The 20,987-nt window shown below is 42.3% G+C and overlaps 1 protein-coding gene across 5 annotated transcripts in view; it reads left to right on the top strand.

Moving 5' to 3' along the window:
* LOC120530911 (ephrin type-B receptor 2) overlaps window positions 1–20,987 on the top strand; it is a 478,580-nt gene that overhangs the window by 251,124 nt on the left and 206,469 nt on the right. For all 5 annotated transcript variants that reach the window (XM_039755704.1, XM_039755705.1, XM_039755703.1 and 2 more), the window contains exon 3: window positions 8,395–9,079. In XM_039755704.1, coding sequence (XP_039611638.1) covers window positions 8,395–9,079 — 685 coding nt within the window. The remainder of the gene's footprint in view (window positions 1–8,394; window positions 9,080–20,987) is intronic.

Below are 20,987 nucleotides of genomic sequence, written 5' to 3'. Positions count from 1 at the left end.
AAAAGCACCTTAAATTTTCATACTCTAAGGACATTTATTTTGTAGTGCCTCTCATCTATTATTTACTTGTGTAGCATATAATGTCCGTAGCTTTACTTTTATAGTGACTTTTGTAGTGCACATTATAGTGAACTACTTTAAACAAACTATAACACACATTTGAAGAATGTTTTCTATATTTCCTTTTTATGATGATTGACATCTTAAAATGGGAAAAAAGGTTAAAGGTTATTTCCACACTGAAGAGACAACTAAAGACATAATGTTTCAGCTGTATAGCCTTCATCAGGTGTGCAACTGAAAAGGAAAGAGCAGGTAACATAGCAGGGAACAAACTTAGTCTTGATGAAAGGAGAAAAGGAGAGAGTAGGTGGGAGAAAGTGGCCACTGGAGAAGACAAAGGAAGAAATCAAAAAGTTAGTCAGTCATTAAGAGTTGGAGAGATATGTTGTCCCAGACTGCGAATGAGCCGAGCTTCTTTTAATTTCTTTGAAAAGTGCATCTGAAGCCGTGTGAAAGAACACAAACAGAGAAATCAGTGTGGCTACATTTAAAGGGATGTGATGTGCTCTACAAAAGGCTTTGTGAAGTGTTTTATTTTAATGGCACGAATGTTTTCTGTGAAATGGTCTGTAAGCAGTCTCCCTGTTTCATTGCCGTAAATGGCTGGACACTTTCAATAAGAAATCTTAAATCCTTTATAAGTACACAACATCCTTTTGTTATTTTATGTAGTACCTTGGGACAAATACAGTGCTATCTATCTTATCTATCTATCTATCTATCTATCTATCTATCTATCTATCTATCTATCTATCTATCTATCTATCTATCTATCTATCTATCTATCTATCTTATCTATCTAATCTATCTATCTATCTATCTATCGATCTATCTATCGATCTATCTATCGATCTATCTGTATTGGATGTTGTGAAGGATGACACACTGGGACTGGTGTTCTGGCCGGAATTGATTTGGGATCTTTACCTGGAAAGGACACCAATATCACGGAAGGACAGGGGAAGGCAATATACAGTATTTAAGTTATTGTCTTTCTCTATACATTAGGTGGCAGCATCCCAGGACGAAGGTACCCCTGTGAATGCCCATGATGCATCATGGGACTTGTAGTTCATTGGGATCCATGAGTGCTGCCAGGGGACCACTGAAGAGAGCCCTTCTTTGTTGAACTTCAGCTGTACCCGGAAGTGCTTTCGAGCCCCAGTTTTAGGACATTCAGGGTACTTCAGGGTCTGCAATAAAAGGAGCTGCTCTGCCTTGTCCAGGCGAGTCGGAACCGGCAGAGGAGAGAAGTAGTAGTAGTGCGGTGCAGAAAAAAAAGAGAAGAAGAATACTACATATTGTCATTGGAAGATATTGCTTTATAATAAATCCCTTTGTTTTGAACCAAGGACTTGTTTTTGTATTTGTGTTTGGGGCTTTGTGGCACCCCCAGTTGTTCACAGTCTGTACTAAACATTTAACTGCAACATTGATATTGATGGCAGCTTTCGGACTTTAGTACATGTATCAAAATGGTTCCAAAACAAAAAACAGATAACAACAAAATCCTCATCTTAGTCCAGTCTTCCATGTGCACCACACAATTGCTCACCTCCTTTGTGTGTCCCACTAAGCACAGCTTCTTTCTTAATAGCTGTGAAGTTAGGAACATGTCAAAGCAAAAAATGGGGTCACCATGAAATCCCAATCTTGTCGATCCAATAAAGGCATCCCACGTGAAGCTTGGTGTACATGCTGCGGTGTCTCTAACCTCATTCTGGGACTCAGGCTTCTTCCAAATTTTACCTGAGACTTTTATTTCCCTTAAGGAGGCTGGGATGAACCAAGAACTCTGGAGTTTCTTATCTTCTTAAAAGACTAGGCTTCCTCAAAGTACTGTGGTTTTCTTAGGGTCAGAGTCTCAGATTTCCTCCACGGAGGCTGACTTGGTTGAAGTGGATTCCCGGATGAAAATTCTCCTGTCATAAATGTTCTGGGCAAAGTTCTTAGAAATGATTTTTGAAGTATAAACTGTTTATTTTGTTTTTTGATGATTAAAATTGCCATCACAAAGTTAATTTTCTTTAATTTTTCAATTGTGCCACTATTACTATTGACTATGGCTAGTGACAATAAGTGACACTACTTGTGATGAGATTCAGATGGTATTGAAGAAGGCAGCAGGCTGTAGTCACCGTTCAAGTTTTAGATATTAATAGAAGTTTACAGCAAATGTTTATGACAAATTACTATGGTTAGGGAAAGGGTATCTAGTTACATTAAGATGTCAGTTCGCTTTATTTTTGACTATGACCTCCAGATTTTGTTTTGGCTAAGATGCTAGTGCTTTTGTCTTTCTCATTTGACCTTGCCTCTTTTTAACAGACTCTCCTAATTCCTCTTCCAACTCCATGTCTCTTTAATTAATCTGTCTTCAGATCAAGCCAGTTTGCACCTCGGCCGTAATATCATCTACAATTAGGACCTTCCTTACAAGTTGTACTTTCATCTTGTTCTTCAGATTCCTTCAGGGTCTCTCTCTTGAGACTTGTGGACTGCTTTACAGACACTCAGACAACATACTTTCCTTTGCAGACCCAATTGGCCATGAAAACTCTGCTTCTTTTTTTGAGTGCTTCAGTTTTAGTTGGGGTCTTATTTTCCTTGGCATTCCTTTTAAGATTTCCTTAAAGACTCCAGTTTCCTCCGTGGAACCAAATACCTCCTGGAAATTAATTTTCGAAAGGGACCCACTGGTTTTATTTGGTGTGCTCAGGGTGTTTGGTAGGAATGCTCAGATTGATCATCCACCAGTCTAAATCAGCCAGTTTTCATTTCAAATAACTCGATTGATGCTTTGAGTACTGAGAAAACCGCTATATAAATGTAATGAATTATTATTATTATTATGATCCATAAACTGACCGATCTCAAGATTTATGGTAATTTAGTTGCAGTGCTTCATTACTTGAGCAAGTGTATGCACAGTTTTGCTGCTGGAACTTCCTGTAAACAGAGAGCAGAAAGACAGACTTTAGAAAGGCGACTGGAATATCAGCCTAAGACATTTGGAGTAAGGAACTGATAAAAAAAGGAATCTGAGGAGTCGCCCTGTGCATGGAGTGGAGTGGAATGGCAGACGTATATGTTGTGGAGCTAAACAAGAGGTGTGTCATCAACAGAAATGAAAAGAGGAGCCATTTAATGAGTTCAGAACTTTTCATTCTGTCCTTTAATCAAATTTTTGTTTGAGTGTAGATTGTTAGAAGGCTTCTAATTAGAACAGCAGCTTATATTTAGAATTAGAAAAAAAGAAAGAAGAATTTGCACATATTGCTTAATAAATGACTCATTAGCATAAGAGCCAAACGTGTATGTTAGCCTTGTATCTTCTCGATAAACATCTTATTAGCATCCACCTTAATAAAAGGACAAGTGTCTGTGTATCTTCGAGTGTGTCCAGTTGCCATGTCTTTGTTTTTTGCCATTTGATAGGGGATTTATAAAAGCAGTGCTTATGTATGTGATGTACCATCTGTTGGAATGACACATGTAATGCATTTTAGTGCTACAAACATTTGTGATAAGCGATCTGTTAGAATGACAAATGTAATCAACTCTTTATTATAACAAATGTTTGTGATGCACCATTTTTGGAATGGCAGAGATACAGTAACCGAATGGACACAAAAACAAACACACAAATACTTATCGTTTTGTTAAGGATGATGTGATGTCTACATCAATGTGAGAAGGCTTTCCTGTTGTTTACTGATATATGCTGCCTTGTTTAGCATGTCTAGTCTTTCTGTCACTTATCTCTTAGACTATTCAGGCTATTTTGGCATTAATGACCAGCTTAGACTTGAATGCAGTCTCCATCTTAGAATGGCATATTTGCATTTCCCCCTGTTAGCATTAATAGAGAAATTTAACCTTGGAGTACAACATGAAGTTCATTTTATTATTTAGCTGTGAGTGAGATACTAAATCTCACTTTAGAAGCCATATTTTCCTGTAACCTTAACTTCGGTTAGATTTATGGGTGTCTTATGAGTGTTCTTTCTCATTGGCCTCAGCCTTAACTTTTGCAGTGCACCATCTGTTGGAATGTATTTTGTAATAATAAGCGACATTGCATTTGTCATTCCAAAAGATGGCACATCACTAACATTTCCATCCATCCATCCATCCATCCTCTTCCGCTTATCCGAGGTTGGGTCACGGGGGCAGCAGCTTAAGCAGAGAGGCCCAAACTTCCCTCTCCCCAGCCACTTCTTCCAGCTCTTCCGGGAGAATCCAAGGCGTTCCCAGGCCAGCCGGGAGACATAGTCCCTCCAGCGTGTCCTGGGTCTTCCCCGGGGGCCTCCTTCCGGTTGGACGTGCCCGGAACACCTCACCAGGGAGGCGTCCAGGAGGCATCCTGATCAGATGCCCGAGCCACCTCATCTGACTCCTCTCGATGCGGAGGAGCAGCGGTTCTACTCTGAGCCCCTCCCGGATGACTGAGCTTCTCACCGTATCTTTAAGGGAAAGCCCAGACACCCTGCGGGGGAAACTCATTTCAGCCGCTTGTATTCGCGATCTCGTTCTTTCGGTCACTACCCATAGCTCATGACCATAGGTGAGGGTAGGAAAGTAGATCGACTGGTAAATTGAGAGCTTTGCCTTACAGCTCAGCTCCTTTTTCACCACGACAGACTGATGCAGAGCCTGCATCACTGCGGACGCTGCACCGATCCGCCTGTCGACCTCACGCTCCATTCTTCCCTCACTCGTGAACAAGACCCCGAGATACTTGAACTCCTCCACTTGGGGCAGGATCTCTCCCCCAACCCTGAGAGGGCACCCCACCCTTTTCCAGCTGAGGACCATGGTCTCAGATTTGGAGGTGCTGATTCTCATCCCAGCCGCTTCACACTCAGCTGCGAACCGATCCAGAGAGCTGAAGATCACGGCCTGATGAAGCAAACAGGACAACATCATCTGCAAAAAGCAGTGACCCAATCCTGAGTCCACCAAACCGGACCCCTTCAACACCCTGGCTGCGCCTAGAAATTCTATCCATAAAAGTTATGAACAGAATCGGTGACAAAGGGCAGCCCTGGCGGAGTCCAACTCTCACTGGAAACGGGCTCGACTTACTGCCGGCAATGCGGACCAGGCTCTGACACCGGTTGTACAGAGACCGAACAGCTCTTATCAGGGGGTCCGTACCCCATACTCCCGAGCACCCCCCACAGGATTCCTCGAGGGACACGGTCGAACGCCTTTTCCAAGTCCACAAAACACATGTAGACCGGTCGGGCAAACTCCCATGCACCCTCCAGGACTCAGCTAAGGGTGAAGAGCTGGTCCACTGTTCCACGACCAGGACGAAAACCACACTGTTCCTCCTGAATCCGAGGTTCGACTATCCGACGGACCCTCCTCTCCAGAACCCCCGAATAGACTTTTCCAGGGAGGCTGAGGAATGTGATCCCTCTATAGTTGGAACACACCCTCCGGTCCCCCTTTTTAAAGAGGGGGACCACCACCCCGGTCTGCCAATCCAGAGGCACTGTTCCCGATGTCCATGCAGTGTTGCAGAGACGTGTCAACCAAGACAGTCCTACAACATCCAGAGCCTTAAGGAACTCCGGGCGTATCTCATGGATTGAGGAGGTCTTCGAAGTACTCCCACCGACCCAAGCGCCCGAAGTCGAGGTCAGCAGCGCACCATCCCCACCATATACGGTGTTGACACTGCACTGCTTCCCCCTCCTGAGACGCCGGACGGTGGACAAGAATCTCCTCGAAGCCGTCCGAAAGTCGTTCTCCATGGCCTCTCCAAACTCCTCCCATGCCCGAGTTTTTGCCTCAGCAACAACCGAAGCCGCGTTCCGCTTGGCCCGCCGGTACCTATCAGCTGCCTCCAGAGACAAAAGGTCCTATAGGACTCCTTCTTCAGCTTGACGGCATCCCTCACCGCCGGTGTCCACCAACGGGTTCGGGGATTGCCGCCACGACAGGCACCGACCACCTTGCGGCCACAGCTCCGGTCAGCCGCCTCAACAATAGAGGCATGGAACATGGCCCATTCGGACTCAATGTCCCCCACCTCCCTCGGGACGTGGTCGAAGTTCTGGCGGAGGTGGGAGTTGAAGCTTCTTCTGACAGGGGACTCTGCCAGCCGTTCCCAGCAGACCCTCACAACACGTTTGGGCCTACCAGGTCTGACCGGCATCTTCCCCCACCATCGAAGCCAACTCACCACCAGGTGGTGATCAGTTGACAGCTCCGCCCTCTCTTCACCCAAGTGTCCAAGACATATGGCCGCAAGTCCAACAACACGACCACAAAGTCGATCATCGACCTGAGGCCTAGGGTGTCCTGGTGCCAAGTGCACATATGAACACCCTTATGCTTGAACATGGTGTTCATTATGGACAATCCGTGACGAGCACAGAAGTCCAATAACAAAACACCGCTCGGGTTCAGATCGGGGGGGCCATTCCTCCCAATCACGCCCTTCCAGGTCTCACTGTCATTGCTTACGTGAGCATTGAAGTCTCCCAGCAAAACGAGGAAATCCCCAGAAGGTATGCCCTCTAGCACCCCCTTCAGTGACTCCAAAAAGGGTGGATACTCCAAACTGCTGTTCGGCGCATACGCACAAACAACAGTCAGGACCCTTCCCCCCACCTGAAGGCGGAGGGAGGCCACCCTCTCGTCCACCGGGGTAAACCCCAATGCACAGGCTCCGAGTCGGGGGGCAATAAGTATGCCCACACCTGCTCGGCGCCTCTCACCGGGGGCTCCACAGAGTGGTAGAGAGTCCAGCCCCTCTCAAGGAGATTGGTTCCAGAGTCCAAGCTGTGCGTCGAGGTGAGTCCGACTATATCTATCTGGAACCTCTCGACCTCGCGCACTAGCTCAGGCTCCTTCCCCTTCAGAGAGGTGACATTCCACGTCCCAAGAACCAGTTTCTGTAGCCGAGGATCAGACCGCCAAGGTCCCCGCCTTCGGCCACCACCCAACTCACACTGCACCCAACCTCCTTGGCCCCTCCCATAGGTAAATAAATAAAATGCATTACTACAAATGTTTGTGATGCACCTTTTATTGGAATGAAAAGTGCAATGCAAATGTCTCTGTTATGTGCCATTTGGTAAGGGATTCAGAAAAGCAATGTTAATGTTTAGGATGCACCATCTGTTGAAATGACAAATGTAATGCATTTTATTACTCACATGTTTGTGATGCTCCATTTGTTAGAATGATAACTGGAATGCATTTTATTGCTACATGCATTTCAAATTACATTGTAATAGATGGTGTACTGTAAATGTAAATGTAAAGACAGAGTGGCTGGCTCTGAGGCAAGAGATCTGCACTGGCAATCAGAAGGTTGCCGGTTTGAATCCCGTAAATGCCAATAGGGACTCTGCTCTGTTGTGCCCTTGAGCAAGACCCTTAACCTGCAATTGCTGAGTGCTTTGAGTAGTGAGAAAAGTGTGATATAAATGCAAAGAATTATTAAATGTTAACATTGAAGCCAGGGAGAAAGAACCAGAACATTTACAAACATACAGATTTCAACCTATCTCATTCTACTTTTATTAGAATTGTGTCTTCTAATTATGACAAACATTTTATTTTCTTTTATGCCATATGTATTATTGATATATGTGTTGAGTACATGATTTATTAGTTAAAAGTATGTTTTTCATGAGTATTTTATGTATTTTCTTTTTTTTAAGGTTGCCAAACAATAAGCCTACAGACTTTTAGGTAAAACATATGGTCTGCAGTTTAATTGTAAAAATTCCAAGATTAACAACTTAATTTAGAACATAAGGCTTCTACACAGCCCTTCATGCTGGAGCCTAATGTAAAATAAATTTTAAAAGATAAAGAAAACAAATTGGAATCAATATCAAGTTACATGAAATCCATGATCATTACCAGCCCTAATAAAAACTGATTGGAGCATCCCAACTGTTTTGGTATTCGAATTTGTAGGCAAATCCCAAGTTCATGCTGTGACACTGACACCACTGAAGACTCTGGTGTCCTCTTGAGACATTGAGCCATTTGGGTTTCCTTGAGATTTCTTTCATTTTCTTGATGATAAATTTGTGTGCGAGTGTGTCATTCCACAACTGGTGGTGAGCCCTTGCTGTATTTTTCTAATTGTGGGTTGGCGATACTCCTTCTAACCAGCAACAAAAGGAAAAAGGTAGATGACTGTAATGTAAATTCCAGAGAATTTAGATGAAATCTTTCAAGTGAGGCTTCCTCTACCATTTCCTTCTGCTTCCTTGGAGCCTCCTGTCAGAATCAATGCTGAATTGTTTATGTCTTCACTTTTCTCATTTGTTTTTTTTTATTCTGTTGCTTCCACAGTGGGAAGAAGTAAGTGGATATGATGAGAACATGAACACCATTAGAACCTATCAGGTGTGTAATGTTTTTGAAAGCAACCAGAATAACTGGGTGCGGACCAAATACATCAGGCGGCGAGGGGCCCAGCGCATTCACGTGGAAATGAAGTTCTCTGTGCGAGACTGCAGCAGCATTCCCAATGTGCCGGGCTCGTGCAAAGAGACTTTTAATCTTTACTACTATGAATCGGATTCGGACACAGCCAACAAAGTCTTTCCAGCCTGGATGGAGAACCCCTGGATCAAAGTGGACACCATTGCAGCCGATGAGAGCTTTTCCCAGGTTGATCTCGGGGGCAGAGTCATGAAGATCAACACTGAGGTGCGCAGCTTTGGCCCAGTGTCACGCTACGGCTTCTATCTGGCCTTCCAGGACTATGGAGGGTGTATGTCTCTGATTGCCGTGCGAGTGTTTTACCGTAAGTGCCCCCGAGTCATCCAGAATGGGGCCATCTTTCATGAAACTCTCTCTGGAGCCGAGAGTACCTCCTTGGTGGCTGCTCGTGGTGTTTGTGTGCCGAACGCTGAGGAAGTGGATGTGCCAATTAAGTTGTACTGCAATGGAGACGGGGAATGGATGGTACCCATTGGGCGCTGTATTTGCAAGGCTGGGCATGAGTCTGTAGAAAATGGAACAGTGTGTAGAGGTAAGTCTACCTGTCTGTCTGTCTGTCTGTCTGTCTATGTATCGCTCGATCACATGTGAACAAATTTGTTGGTACCCCTCCACAAACAAAGAACCCCCCACAATTGTGTCTGAAATAGCTTGAAACTGACAAAAGTAATTGGTATCCATCATTTTTTTATTTCGTATTTAACACAAATCAGACTTTGCTTTAGAGTTTTGATTCAACAGAAAATGGCATGGACACAAATGATAGGACTCTTAACCTAATATTTTGTTGCACAACCTTTAGAGGTCATCGCTGCAAACAAGTGATTCCTGGAGCTCGCCATGAGACTTCTGCACCTGTCCACAGGTAATTTAACCTGCTATATCAGGTTTTAAGGGGGTCCGGACTGTTCTTTCCACAGATATTTGGCAGGAAAGCCACTTCAGAACAGTCCAATGTTTTGCTCTTAGCCATTCTTGTTTGCTTTTACCTGTGTGTTTCGGCTCATTATCCTGTTGGAGGATCCATGATTTGAGAGGGAGACAGAGCTTTCTGAGACTGGGCAGTATGTTTCGCTCCACAATGTCTTGAGATTACATTGTTCTCTGTACAGACTCAAGGCACCCTGTGGACATGGAGCTGATGTGACTTGTCGAAAAACTCCAGTTTTGTCTCATCTGTCGAGAGGACATTCTCCCAGAGGCATTGTGGATTACAATATTTATTCTGGCAAATCCCAGTCTAGAGTTTATATATTTTTCTTTCAACAGTGGAGTCCTCCAGGGTTTTCTTCCACTGAGCCCACTGTCAGTCAAAAAGCTACGGATGGCATCTGTGTGGAAGAAACAATACTTGATTTCCTTTCACACTTGCTTTGCTTCACTCAATCACATATCAAAGGCATGCAGGCATATAGGCGATAATCGCTTCTCATTTCATCACTTTTCAAGACACCAACAGCACTTTCCCAATGAGTTGTATGAGTACCAACAAATATGTCCACGTCCACATCTATCTGAGTATCAATCTAAACTGCTGCTGATTATTTTTTTATTCTGTCCATGAAAAAAACAAAACCAGGCAGGGCTTTATAGGTTTTTACAATGCAAAAGACAAAAAACAGACATTTTAAAGGTAACTTACAACTCACAGTTGACTGCTCCATGTTTATGTAGAGCATTCCTTTTTGATTTTACAGGATTTTTTTCATGGAATGTTTTAGCTTTGTGACTTTTTTGCTTAATCCATAGACATGGATGACTGTTGATACTCCCTGTTGCTTTAAGGGACTGGAGAATATGCAATTACTATGCTGTTCAGTTATTACTGATGTGAGTTGGATAGTTAACTATACACTGGGTATCAGAAGTTTTGATAAATCTTGGCCCAGATAAAACAAGACCCAGGCCCTTCCATGTAGTGTGCAATGTGTCTTCGATCCTGGTTCCAGTGAAGAATCTTAAATGTGGAGGAGAACAATTCATTTCTTGCCTTTGGTATAGTCTGTCTTCTTTATCTTTGCTTTCCCTGAAGGGAAAGTGTTAACTCTTTCTGTGGCACCCAGTTAGTGTGTGATAAAGCTGTCTTCTACATTGCAGAGCTTTATGGTCCCTTTTTGCATTTTCAGCACAGTGTGAAGGCTGGAAAAGCTGCACCAACGTGTCATCTCAAACCACATTTAATTTAGTTGCACACTGGGTTGTGTTGTATGCACACATGGACATACAAATATTTCAGATCCCTCTGTAAAGTAGTGGTAAAAAAGTTTTGAAATTAATATACCTTCTGGATCACAATTCACTTCCAGGGGCCAGACCATGCGGATGACGATAGGCCAATGGACAACTCTGGTCCTCCTAGACATACGAGGGGGGACCCAAAAATAACAAGAATGTAAAAAAAAAATATTGTATATTTCTCTGAACATCTGCAGAATTTAATCACCCTCAAAATAATCTCCCTGAGACACAATACAAATGTCCCACCACTTTTTCCATTGTTCAGAAATGTTCTGAAACTCTTACAAAGTGATAGCTTTCAGTGCCTCCATCATTTGCATCTTGACCTCTTCTACATCCTGACGATGCTTTCCTTTAAGGTCCCTATTCATTCTTAAAAATAAGAAAAAATTGCAGGGTGCAAGGTCCGAGGAGTAGAAGTGGGGGATTCCGGTGAGGGGACCACTGTCATCCCGTTTATCATGAGAAACTGCCACACACTCAGTGCTGTGTAGCCGGGATCATTGTTGTGATGCAAAAGCCACTCGCCTGCTTGCCGCAATTCTGGCCGTTCTCTCTGCAACGCATCCCACAATCGCTTGAGCACTTTAAGGTAAAAACCCTTACGTGGCTCAAAGCTTCTTCTTTGAAAGCCTCCTGAAGCACTGTGTTAACTTCCAAAGGGAAACAGAACTTGATGCAAACACGTTCAAGGCTCAAGAAAAAATTTACACTGACCTTACAGACCTTTCCCTAAGGATGCCGCTTGGCCAAATGATGCAGAGGAACTGACGCCCCTTCAGCCTCCAGAAAACAATTCTCATTATTTTTGGGTCCTCCCTCGTATACTTCTTAGCAGTTCACACTGAATGTATTAGAAATCAGCTTTTCATCTGTGTCTTTCTGCAGAGATTTCCTTATTTTAACTAACAACATGGTTATTGTATAAAATTCAAGGCACTTGACTTTTGATACTGTCAAATCTATAGCCTTTGTCTTCCTTCACATAATAACCATCAAGTCTGCTCAGGCAACTCTCAAGCCAAACTCAAAACATTCAGTAAAAAATGTATATAATGTAAAAGTATAAAGAATTTGATGATTGAAAATCTGACAAAAGTAAGCCAAAGTATTTTTGGGCCTAACTGTAAGGAAAGATATCATGTCCACCTGCACACTTTTAGACATTCCATCTCTCCCCATTTCTACATCTGGCCCCTTCTACTCCTGTGGGTTGAGGTCTTATAATCTGCTACACAGAAACTTCAGAGTACCCCTCTAATGAGAAGGACCTCAGAGTCATAACGGACCTGTCACTATCTACATCCAGACAGTGTGTATAAGCCACTAAGGCAGCTAACAGAATATCAAATTAGACAGCGCAGTGTTTCGAGTTCAAGTCCAGAGAGGTTATGCTTAAGCATTATGACACACTGGTGTGGCATCACCTGGAGTACTGAGTGCTCTTTTGGTCTCTGGGAAACAAAAAGGACATAGTAGCACTAGAAAAACTCCAGATAAGGGTGATTCTAGGATTGCAGAGTATGACTTACGGGGGAAGAGTAAAGAAACCAGTGGAGATTAAGAGGTGACATGGGTGTACAAGTATTATAGGAATTAGTACAGTGGATCCAGACTGTTACTTTAAAATGAATTCATCAAGAGCACAGGGACACAATTGGAAACGTGTTAAGGGTACAAATGGCACAAATATTACCAAGTTTTTCTTCACTCAGAGAGCCGTAGATACATGTAGTGCGGTAGACAACACGACATTAGGGACTTTCAAATCCTGACTTGATGTTATTTTTGAGAAATCAAATAGATTGGATTGATGAGCGTTGTTGGTCTGAATGGCCTGTTCTTGTCAAAATGTTCCTAATGTTCTAATGATCAATTCAAAGCTCACTGGAGGTATGACTAAAAGGGTTTTTTTTTTTTAAATCCATCTAAGAATAATTTCCAGGAGCAGGACTAGGAACGGGAAGTCCTCAAATAGGGCCCCTGCTAGTTACCTTTGCAGCTCTAAGCCCTAGTTTTCTGTAAATGGCCTGCCATTATCAGCATATAAGAACCACCTTACTGAGATTTATTGGTTATTACTCTTGACCCACATGTTTTATCAACCTTTCAGTGGTCCTTCTTCCACATCTCTGGCAGGAAGATGTGCATCATTCCAAATAGCCCCTTTTTGCGGTTGGGACCTTATAAATTCTCTCACTGTTGCTTGCACAGTTGTTGCTACCCTGAACAAGACCTGTTCATTCAGCCCATGAGGAGATTTGTATGGGTTATAGACAGGTGAGACTGACATTAGCAGCATAGTCAATAAGATACTATACCCATTATCACTTTAACTGTTTGGAGGTCTGCCATGTCCTTGACTGATCAGCAGGTTTTAGTGATTATTATTAAGGAAAGACATTATAGTAAATAAGGAGGGATTGTCATGACTGCTGCTATCAAATATGCAGTCACACTTCTCCTGTTTCTCCTGAACCTTTTACTGTCCCCGGTACAGAGTGGCTGTCAAGCTCCAGGCTAAAGCACTAAAGGACGTTACGCCTCTTGAATCTCAGATGTGCAGTTAAAGTACACATTGCTTGGTTTAATCTTTTATCACCTCCATTCTGACTTTGACATAAAAAGAGAAGAAAAAAAAGGGAAGAAAACATCTTTGAACTGAAGTTGCCTTCCATATGCCAGCCTTCTGACTCTCTGTTGCCTGAGATGTGGCCATGTGCCCAAACATCAAGCAGCTACTTGATGATGCAGCATCTCTCACACTGCCTGAAGCAGAATGCTGCTCACATGGAAGCTGACAGGCATCAGCCCCTTGCTGCGCTCGTCAATTTGAGCCGGGCGGCACATTTGGAGAGGTGGCAGGAAAGTGAGGCAGGGCTTTGAAACGACTCACTGCTTCATAGGCTTGCTTCATTTTGACTGAGTCAATTGAAATTATTAATATTGTTTAAGCTGCCAACCATCATAACATTATTTATACTTCACCTTGGAGTCTAGACATCCTGTTTTATACTTTGTCATAACATATAAGGGAATTGAAATTTAGGGTCATGTGGGGCCTGGACAGATGAAAACCAATGCTGGACACACAGAGCACTCGGGGGTCAGTTTAGAGTTGGCAGTTAACCTGGCGTGTATGTTGGAAATATATGGGGGTAATGTTGTGGTATAACCACACAGAGAATGTGCAAACTACTGTCAGCAGTTCTGCATGGGGTTCAAACCTGGGTCTCTAGATTCATGCTTACCAGTTAGCTACTGTGTTCCACATTTTTACTGGTACACACCACAGTGAGCTCCATAACAAGTTAATTTATAAAATTCAATACAAAGTAATAGGGATGCACCGAAATTTCGGCCGAAAATTTTCGGCCGAAATAGCATTATCGGTTTCGGCCGAAACGTAAGAAAGCGCCGAAAATAAAAGCCGAAATTGTCGCCACGCCTCTCCCATCCTCCCGTCTCGTTCGCGCTGTCATTACGCATCAAACACGGAGTATGTCGGCGGTTTGGAAGCACTTCAAAGTTTCAGATGAGGACAGCAAAGTTGCAATATGAAACATTTGCTCTGCAAAAGTTTCAAGAGGGGTTCAACAGCAAAGACATTTTCGACTACAGGTTTAATACACCACCTTAAGTCAAGACACGCAATTGAATTTGAGGAATACCGTCAAACAACGTTGGTTAAAACTAAGCCACATTTTTCGAAAAAATTAAGAAATTTGCAAATGACAGTGCTAAAGCACGTGACATAACAGAGAAAGTAATGGAATTCATTGCTTTAGATGACCAGCCGTATTCAGTCGTGGCCACTCGCTGGAACAGTACATACTATATGTTGCAAGGATTACTTGAACAGAAGCGGGTTTTAGCTGCATACATGACAGATCACGACCTGTCAGCAACTTTGAGTGCACATCAGTGGATGTTGGTGGAAAACATTGTCTCTCTTCTCGCCCCGTTCGAACAGTTAACCAAAATAAGCTCAGCTCAAGCGTCTGTTGCTGAAGTTATTCCACTGATCGCAGCACTGAAGCGCCTGCTTGGAAAAGAGGCGGAAACAGATCATGGCGTAAAAACAGCTAAAAAAACTCTACTGGAGGCTGTTAACAAACGCTTCCAAGACATTGAGTCCAACCCTCTTTACGGCATTGCAACAATATTAGATCCACGCTTTAAAGACCATTACTTTGACGATGAGAAAAGGCAGGATGTACGCGAAATGGTGCAAACAGAGCATACGGCTCTTTAAACCTCTGGTGAAGCACAAGCCGCGACGGGGAGAACAGAGCAAACTGTGCCTGAGAAACGGTCACGTACAAGTGATGAGGCGCACATTCCTTCGCTTTCTGATATGTTTGACGAAATTTTACAGGAAAGCGCCCCAACCCACAGCGGTGTAAGAGCAAGCGCAGCCTCACAAGAAGTAGCAACCTATCTAGCTGAACTACCCATTGGCAGAAGTGACAATCCACTTGACTACTGGCGCGAACAAAGATCGCTTTCCTTTGCTTGCATGGACTGCGCGCAAGTACTTATCTGCCCCAAGCACCAGCACAGACAGTGAGAGATTATTCAGTGCAGCATCTCATGTTCTTGATGAGAACAGAAATCGTCTCTCCAGCCAGAAAGCTGAACAACTTTTGTTCATAAAGAGAAATCTGCCACTTTTGCTAAAATAAAAGCAGCCTAATTTGATGTTGTTTACAGTTAAAGGTTTGATTTATTTATTCTGTTATTGCAATGTTGTTTTGCACAGTAATTTAAAATTGAAGTAAAACGTTTAATGCAGGTAATATTTTGCACAATTCGTAAAGGCACTAAAAGCTAGCACAGACTGAGTGATTTTATTCAGTGCAGTATGTTCTTCATGAGAAGAGGAACTGTGTCTTCAGCCAGAAAACTGAAAAACTTTTGTTCATAAAGATAAACCTGCTTCTTTTGCTTAAATTAAAAGCAGACCAATTTAGTGTGTATTGTTATGTTGTTTACAGTAAGAGGTTGGATTTATTTATTTTTCTTCTGTTTGTGCACTATTGTTTGGTACAGTAATTTAAAATTGAAGTAAAAAAGCAGCTAGCATTTTTTTTTTCACAAGTTTGTTACAGAGAGAAATTTTTTATTTAGTTTTGTTATTGTTAAACAGCCTTATTACTGTTATTTATTATCAATAAAAGTTTGATTGCTTAATTAATTTGTAGTTTTTTTAATACAAACAAAAAGAAAATATTTTAAACATGTTTTTTAATGAAGCCATTTTCGGTTTCGGTATCGGTTTTCGGCCAAGTGCATCCAAATATTTCGGTTTCGTTTTCGGCCCAGAATTTTCATTTCGGTGCATCCCTACAAAGTAACAACTGTTAGCAGGATACTAAATATGGTTTTTAGTTGGTAGGTGGACCGCATTTTGGTTAATAACCTGGGTGCAGATCACAGGCTGGCTTCAGTTGTTCTCACCATTTTTTGGGAGATCTCATTCCCTTCCATGGGCCTGCAGGTCAGATTAAATGGTGACTAGTCATGGTAGACTGGCACCACAAGCAAGCATTGTGTTTGCTTTGCACTTTATGCAGGCTTCTATAATAAATATGTCTAGCCATGCCACATACATTTCACAAGAGGTTATTCACCTAAAGCTGAGTGCTGGATGAGAGACCATCTAGGGAAAGCTTGGGTTGCTGCTGGAAGAGGTGCTGGTGAGACCATCAAGGGGGTGCTTACCCTGTGGTCTGAACATGGATCCCAATGCCCCAGTAAAGTGATGGGGACACTGTGCTGTAAAAATGGTGCCGTCCTTCGGAGGAGACGTAAAACTGAGGTCCTGACTCTCTGTGGTCATAAAAGATCCAAGGGAATCCTTCGTAAAGAGTAGGGTCTATCCCGATGTCCAGGCTAAACTGCCCATCACGGCCTAGTCATTCTGGCTCCTTAATCATCCCCTGTCTCTAATTGGCTATGTCTCTCACCACTTTACCACCTAATAGCTAATGCGTGTTGAGTTTACTGGTGCAATAATGACTGCTGCCACATCATCCAGGTGGATGCTGCACATTAGTAGTAGTTGAAGTGGCTCCCCATTCACTATATAAAGCGCTCAGAGCAGTGAGAAAAGCACAAGAAAAATGTAAAAAATATATTATTATTTTTATTACACATGCTTCTGGAATAAATAGGCCTAGACTAGTTGTTCTACATATGTATAATGAATAAATGTTGATGTCACTGGCTAAGGTGGTTGGTGATTATGTTGTCTTGTCTTATGGCTAGGTTGTCCCTCTCCACCATAAGCACAAATCATCAAAATCCTTTATTCACTCATGCAAAGTCAATGGTCATTAATAAATGATGAACGAAAGTTAAATGTAGTTCTTTTATTGGTAAATAAAAAATAGGGATGAGGTGGTTTTATGTTAATTATAAAGAACAGGCAAAGGACACATGAACCTTTTAATAAAGAGTGACACCAGCCTTTGTGGCTTATTGCCCAGTGAAATCAGTGCTAACCAACATTCTCCTGCTTCTTGCTTTCCAATGTGCACTCTTATTTCTACTGGTTTTTAATAATAGCCATTGTCTCTTCATAGTAAAAGTTTCTGAGTCATGCATTTTAGCTTCCTTGTGATAAGAACCACATTTTCATGTTAAATGCCTTCCATCTGGACACGAGTACCTCACTTGGTTTGTGCCTTGGGGTGAACATGTAAGTCAAGATGAAGAAAGAAGTGCATCACTTACAGGGCCCAGTAACAACCCAGTAACAGCTAAGCCTCCAGGTAGCTTGTTCACAGAGCACCACATGTCTGCAGTTGCTTCTAACTGAAAATGATTGTGACAGAAAGGGCCATTAGGCTGGCGAAGAGGTGCCAGCTGAAGAAAAATATTTGCATTGCATTTGATTAATGAGGGAGACTGGAGAGCCTATGTGCTTTCTCTGTGAGACGCACCCTTTGGTCAGAAAGCGCAGCTGTCTCCCAGCACTTTTAAAATGCAGTGAAAGGCATCAGCCGCAAATGTGCATTTATGGGGAGCAGCATTGCCTGCTTACTGCTCCATCTTGGAGGGCGTGAATGGTGGCATGCATAGGGAATTAAGCAGCCTCGTGTGAAGCAGTATCTTAATTTGCCTGAAACCTTGACTAATCCTCTTTATTTGTTGATTACTTTATGTATTGATGCGAATTTCAGTAAGGCTGTCATAATAAGCTTTGATCCTGCCATCCATCTATTTTTAGGCCAGCTTATCAAAGTCAGGGCTCCTGAGATTGTTGATTTATTTTCACAGTAAATGTTATGGACTTGGAGTTTCATAACATAGAAGGCTGTTGTGCCTTATGATCTTTCTTTGCTTTTTTTTTAATCGGCTGTATAGCTTATTTTCAGCTTTTTTGCTGATTTCTGTGAAAGCATTCCAAACTTCCTTCTTATATATTTGCAGGGCTAGCATACCTTAGCCTATTAATAAAAGCAACATGACATAAGTTTCCTGTAGCTGTGTTGTTTCTTTTGTGGTCAACAGATTGGATTTTGTTTGTAACACTAGTCACTTTTTGAGTGCTGAATTGTGCAATTTTGCATACACAGCCCACCCTTCATTTTGGAAGGATTGCTGATTAACTCTGTGGCAGTCTTTAATTTTCTTGTGAATCATTTGTCACTTCAAATGCAATCTCAAGTGTTTTCCTAGAGATTTCTAGCACATATCTCCAGACATAAAAATATCAATTTGTGTGGAGAAAATTTGATAAAATCACCATGTGCTAGTAATAATGACCTAAGATGGCAGTTGTGAGGTGATTGTTTGTGCTTGACACTTCAAATTTCAGGATAAATGGATCTGAAAATAAACTTGGAATGATGGCATCCTAGCTGCAGTGTTTAACAGATGCGTACAAGTTGTTCCGTATATAAAAGGAGTGAGTTCACTAGAAAGTACAATGCACCGATGAGAGAAAAAAAGAATAGTGTCTTGAATAAGTGCGCCGAAACCTTCAAAGGTCAGACGATGTATAAGGCAGCGATGGGGTGGATGAAGATGAACGATCTACAGCACGACTGAATAAAATTTTCTGTGATTAAGTTTGTAAACATGTGTATTGGGAACAAAGACAGAATTTCAATTGTAAATTCCTTATTCCTAAAATCATCCCAGTTACAGTAGCAGCATAGGTGTTAGTCAGGATTTATTTAGTTTTGTTCAATTTTCCTACCTGTACAGTACTACTAGTGCATTTTATATTTGTAATTAATTTAGACCACATTGTAGAGATCTGCTTTCACTTTAACATTAAAAAAGAGTCTTTTTTTCTGTTAATCATGGTCAAAAAAGACACATTTGATCCAGTGTGAATGAATGTTGTATAACAATAGCATATGAAAATGCCAAGGAGGTGAACACTTTTTATGGGGGTCCAGTGGGTAGTGACAGGGTACCATTTATATTGTAGCTTTCTGGATCAAAGTACAGTGTTGTGTGGGACAGAATAAAAAAAGATTCTGTACATTGTGAGGGAGTTTGTAAGTTTTACTAACAAAGATAACAAACTAATCATTTAAATGGTAGAAAGGCTGATAGTGGAAGTCCTCGTGATGGACTGGCACCCTGTCCAGAGTTTGGTCCTGCCTTATGCCCTGTGCTAACTGGGATAGGCTCCAGCCCCCACCACGACTCTGGTCTGGATTAAACAGGTGTGAAAATGGCTTCACATGCTTGTGGAAGGTGAAGTGCAAACACAGATCGAAGAATTACTGCAGCTTTACACAGCGTGTCTGGAGTAACTGAATGCCAAAATTAGCTCAGGAAAAACAAACAATTAAATGTCAGCTTTTGTCTTTGAATAAGACCCTTTTTAAAAAAAATCTAATTCTATTTGAATGTTGATGTTCAGTGTAAAGGCCTTAATGTTAATCAAGCTGAAGCTAATGAGTCCTCATGTGGAGTAGATAGATAGATAGATAGATAGATAGATAGATAGATAGATAGATAGATAGATAGATAGATAGATAGATAGATAGATAGATAGATAGAAGAAACCTGGTGAGTCCCACTGACCACATGATAATACAGTAATGGTGTTACTCGTTACATACACAACATGCTCCAACTACTGTGACCCTGTTTTGGAAAAAGTGGCCTTAGGAAACAGATGACTAAATAAATGAGTACAATAAAAAATAAAAAAGTAAGATCAGATTTTCAAGTCACAACTATAATGCAGGTGGCACAGTGGTAGCACTGCTGCCTCACAGTTAGGAGACCAGGGTTTATGTCCCTGGTCCTCCTTGCATGTAGATGGTGTATTCTTTCCGTGTCTGCATGGGTTTCTTCCGGGTGCTCCAGTTTCATCCCACTGTCCAAAGACATGCTGGTCAGGTGGGTTGGCAATGCTAAATTGTCCCTATTTTGTAGCTCGTGTGTGTGTGTTTATTTGTGTGTGTTCATCTGTCCAGGGTTTGTTCCTGCCTGCTTACTGGGATAAGCTCCAGCTCCACCCTTGACCCTGTTCAGGATAAAGTGGGTTAGAAACTGACTGACTGACAACAGTAATGCAATATGGCTGATAGTAAGAAAATTTTGAGAAGGACCCTTTATGGCTACTTAATGGACTTCTCGATTTCTGCTTAGTTATGAATATTAATCTTAAGTAATGTAAGGAAATGCAGGTTTAGTTTGTGCATGTCAGTGCTTTTCTGTTTCACTATATGGATAATCAGCCAGGGGAAACGCAGGGGGTAGGCAGCCATGACAGGCTTCCTAGCATCAATGCTACATTCTCAAGTCTCCTGGGAGTTAGCCTGGCAAGGGTGAACAGTCTGTTCTGATTTACCTTTTACATAAGGTACCCACTTGCCGTGAAGCAGGCACTGTTGTCAAGGTTCTCTAAAGAATATAAGATGTGTTGTAGCAGATGGCTGTCCAGAATAATGCAAGAAATTCTAAAGTGGACGTTGACCTTTTGTGCTCAGGCATCTGCTCTTACCAGCCCCCCAGGCGAACTAAAAAAGTGTTTGCTTGCTGGCAGGACTGCTGTAACAGACTAGATGTCACAGCTCTCTGCATGGCACAGTAAGCCAGCCTGCCAGCCCACCCCGTAACTTACACAGAACTTAAGGCTTCTCTCTGTCATGGTTTATAAAAAAAGGAATATGCGTAATCTTGCTGTTAAGTGTAAACGGACCCCAGAAAAGGGGTGCCAGGAAGGC

Source organism: Polypterus senegalus, chromosome 6, assembly GCF_016835505.1.
Source record: "Polypterus senegalus isolate Bchr_013 chromosome 6, ASM1683550v1, whole genome shotgun sequence".
Classification (NCBI taxonomy): domain Eukaryota; kingdom Metazoa; phylum Chordata; class Cladistia; order Polypteriformes; family Polypteridae; genus Polypterus; species Polypterus senegalus.
The sequence above is the reverse complement of the archived record's forward strand: the minus strand, read 5'-3'. Positions and strand labels throughout refer to the sequence as shown.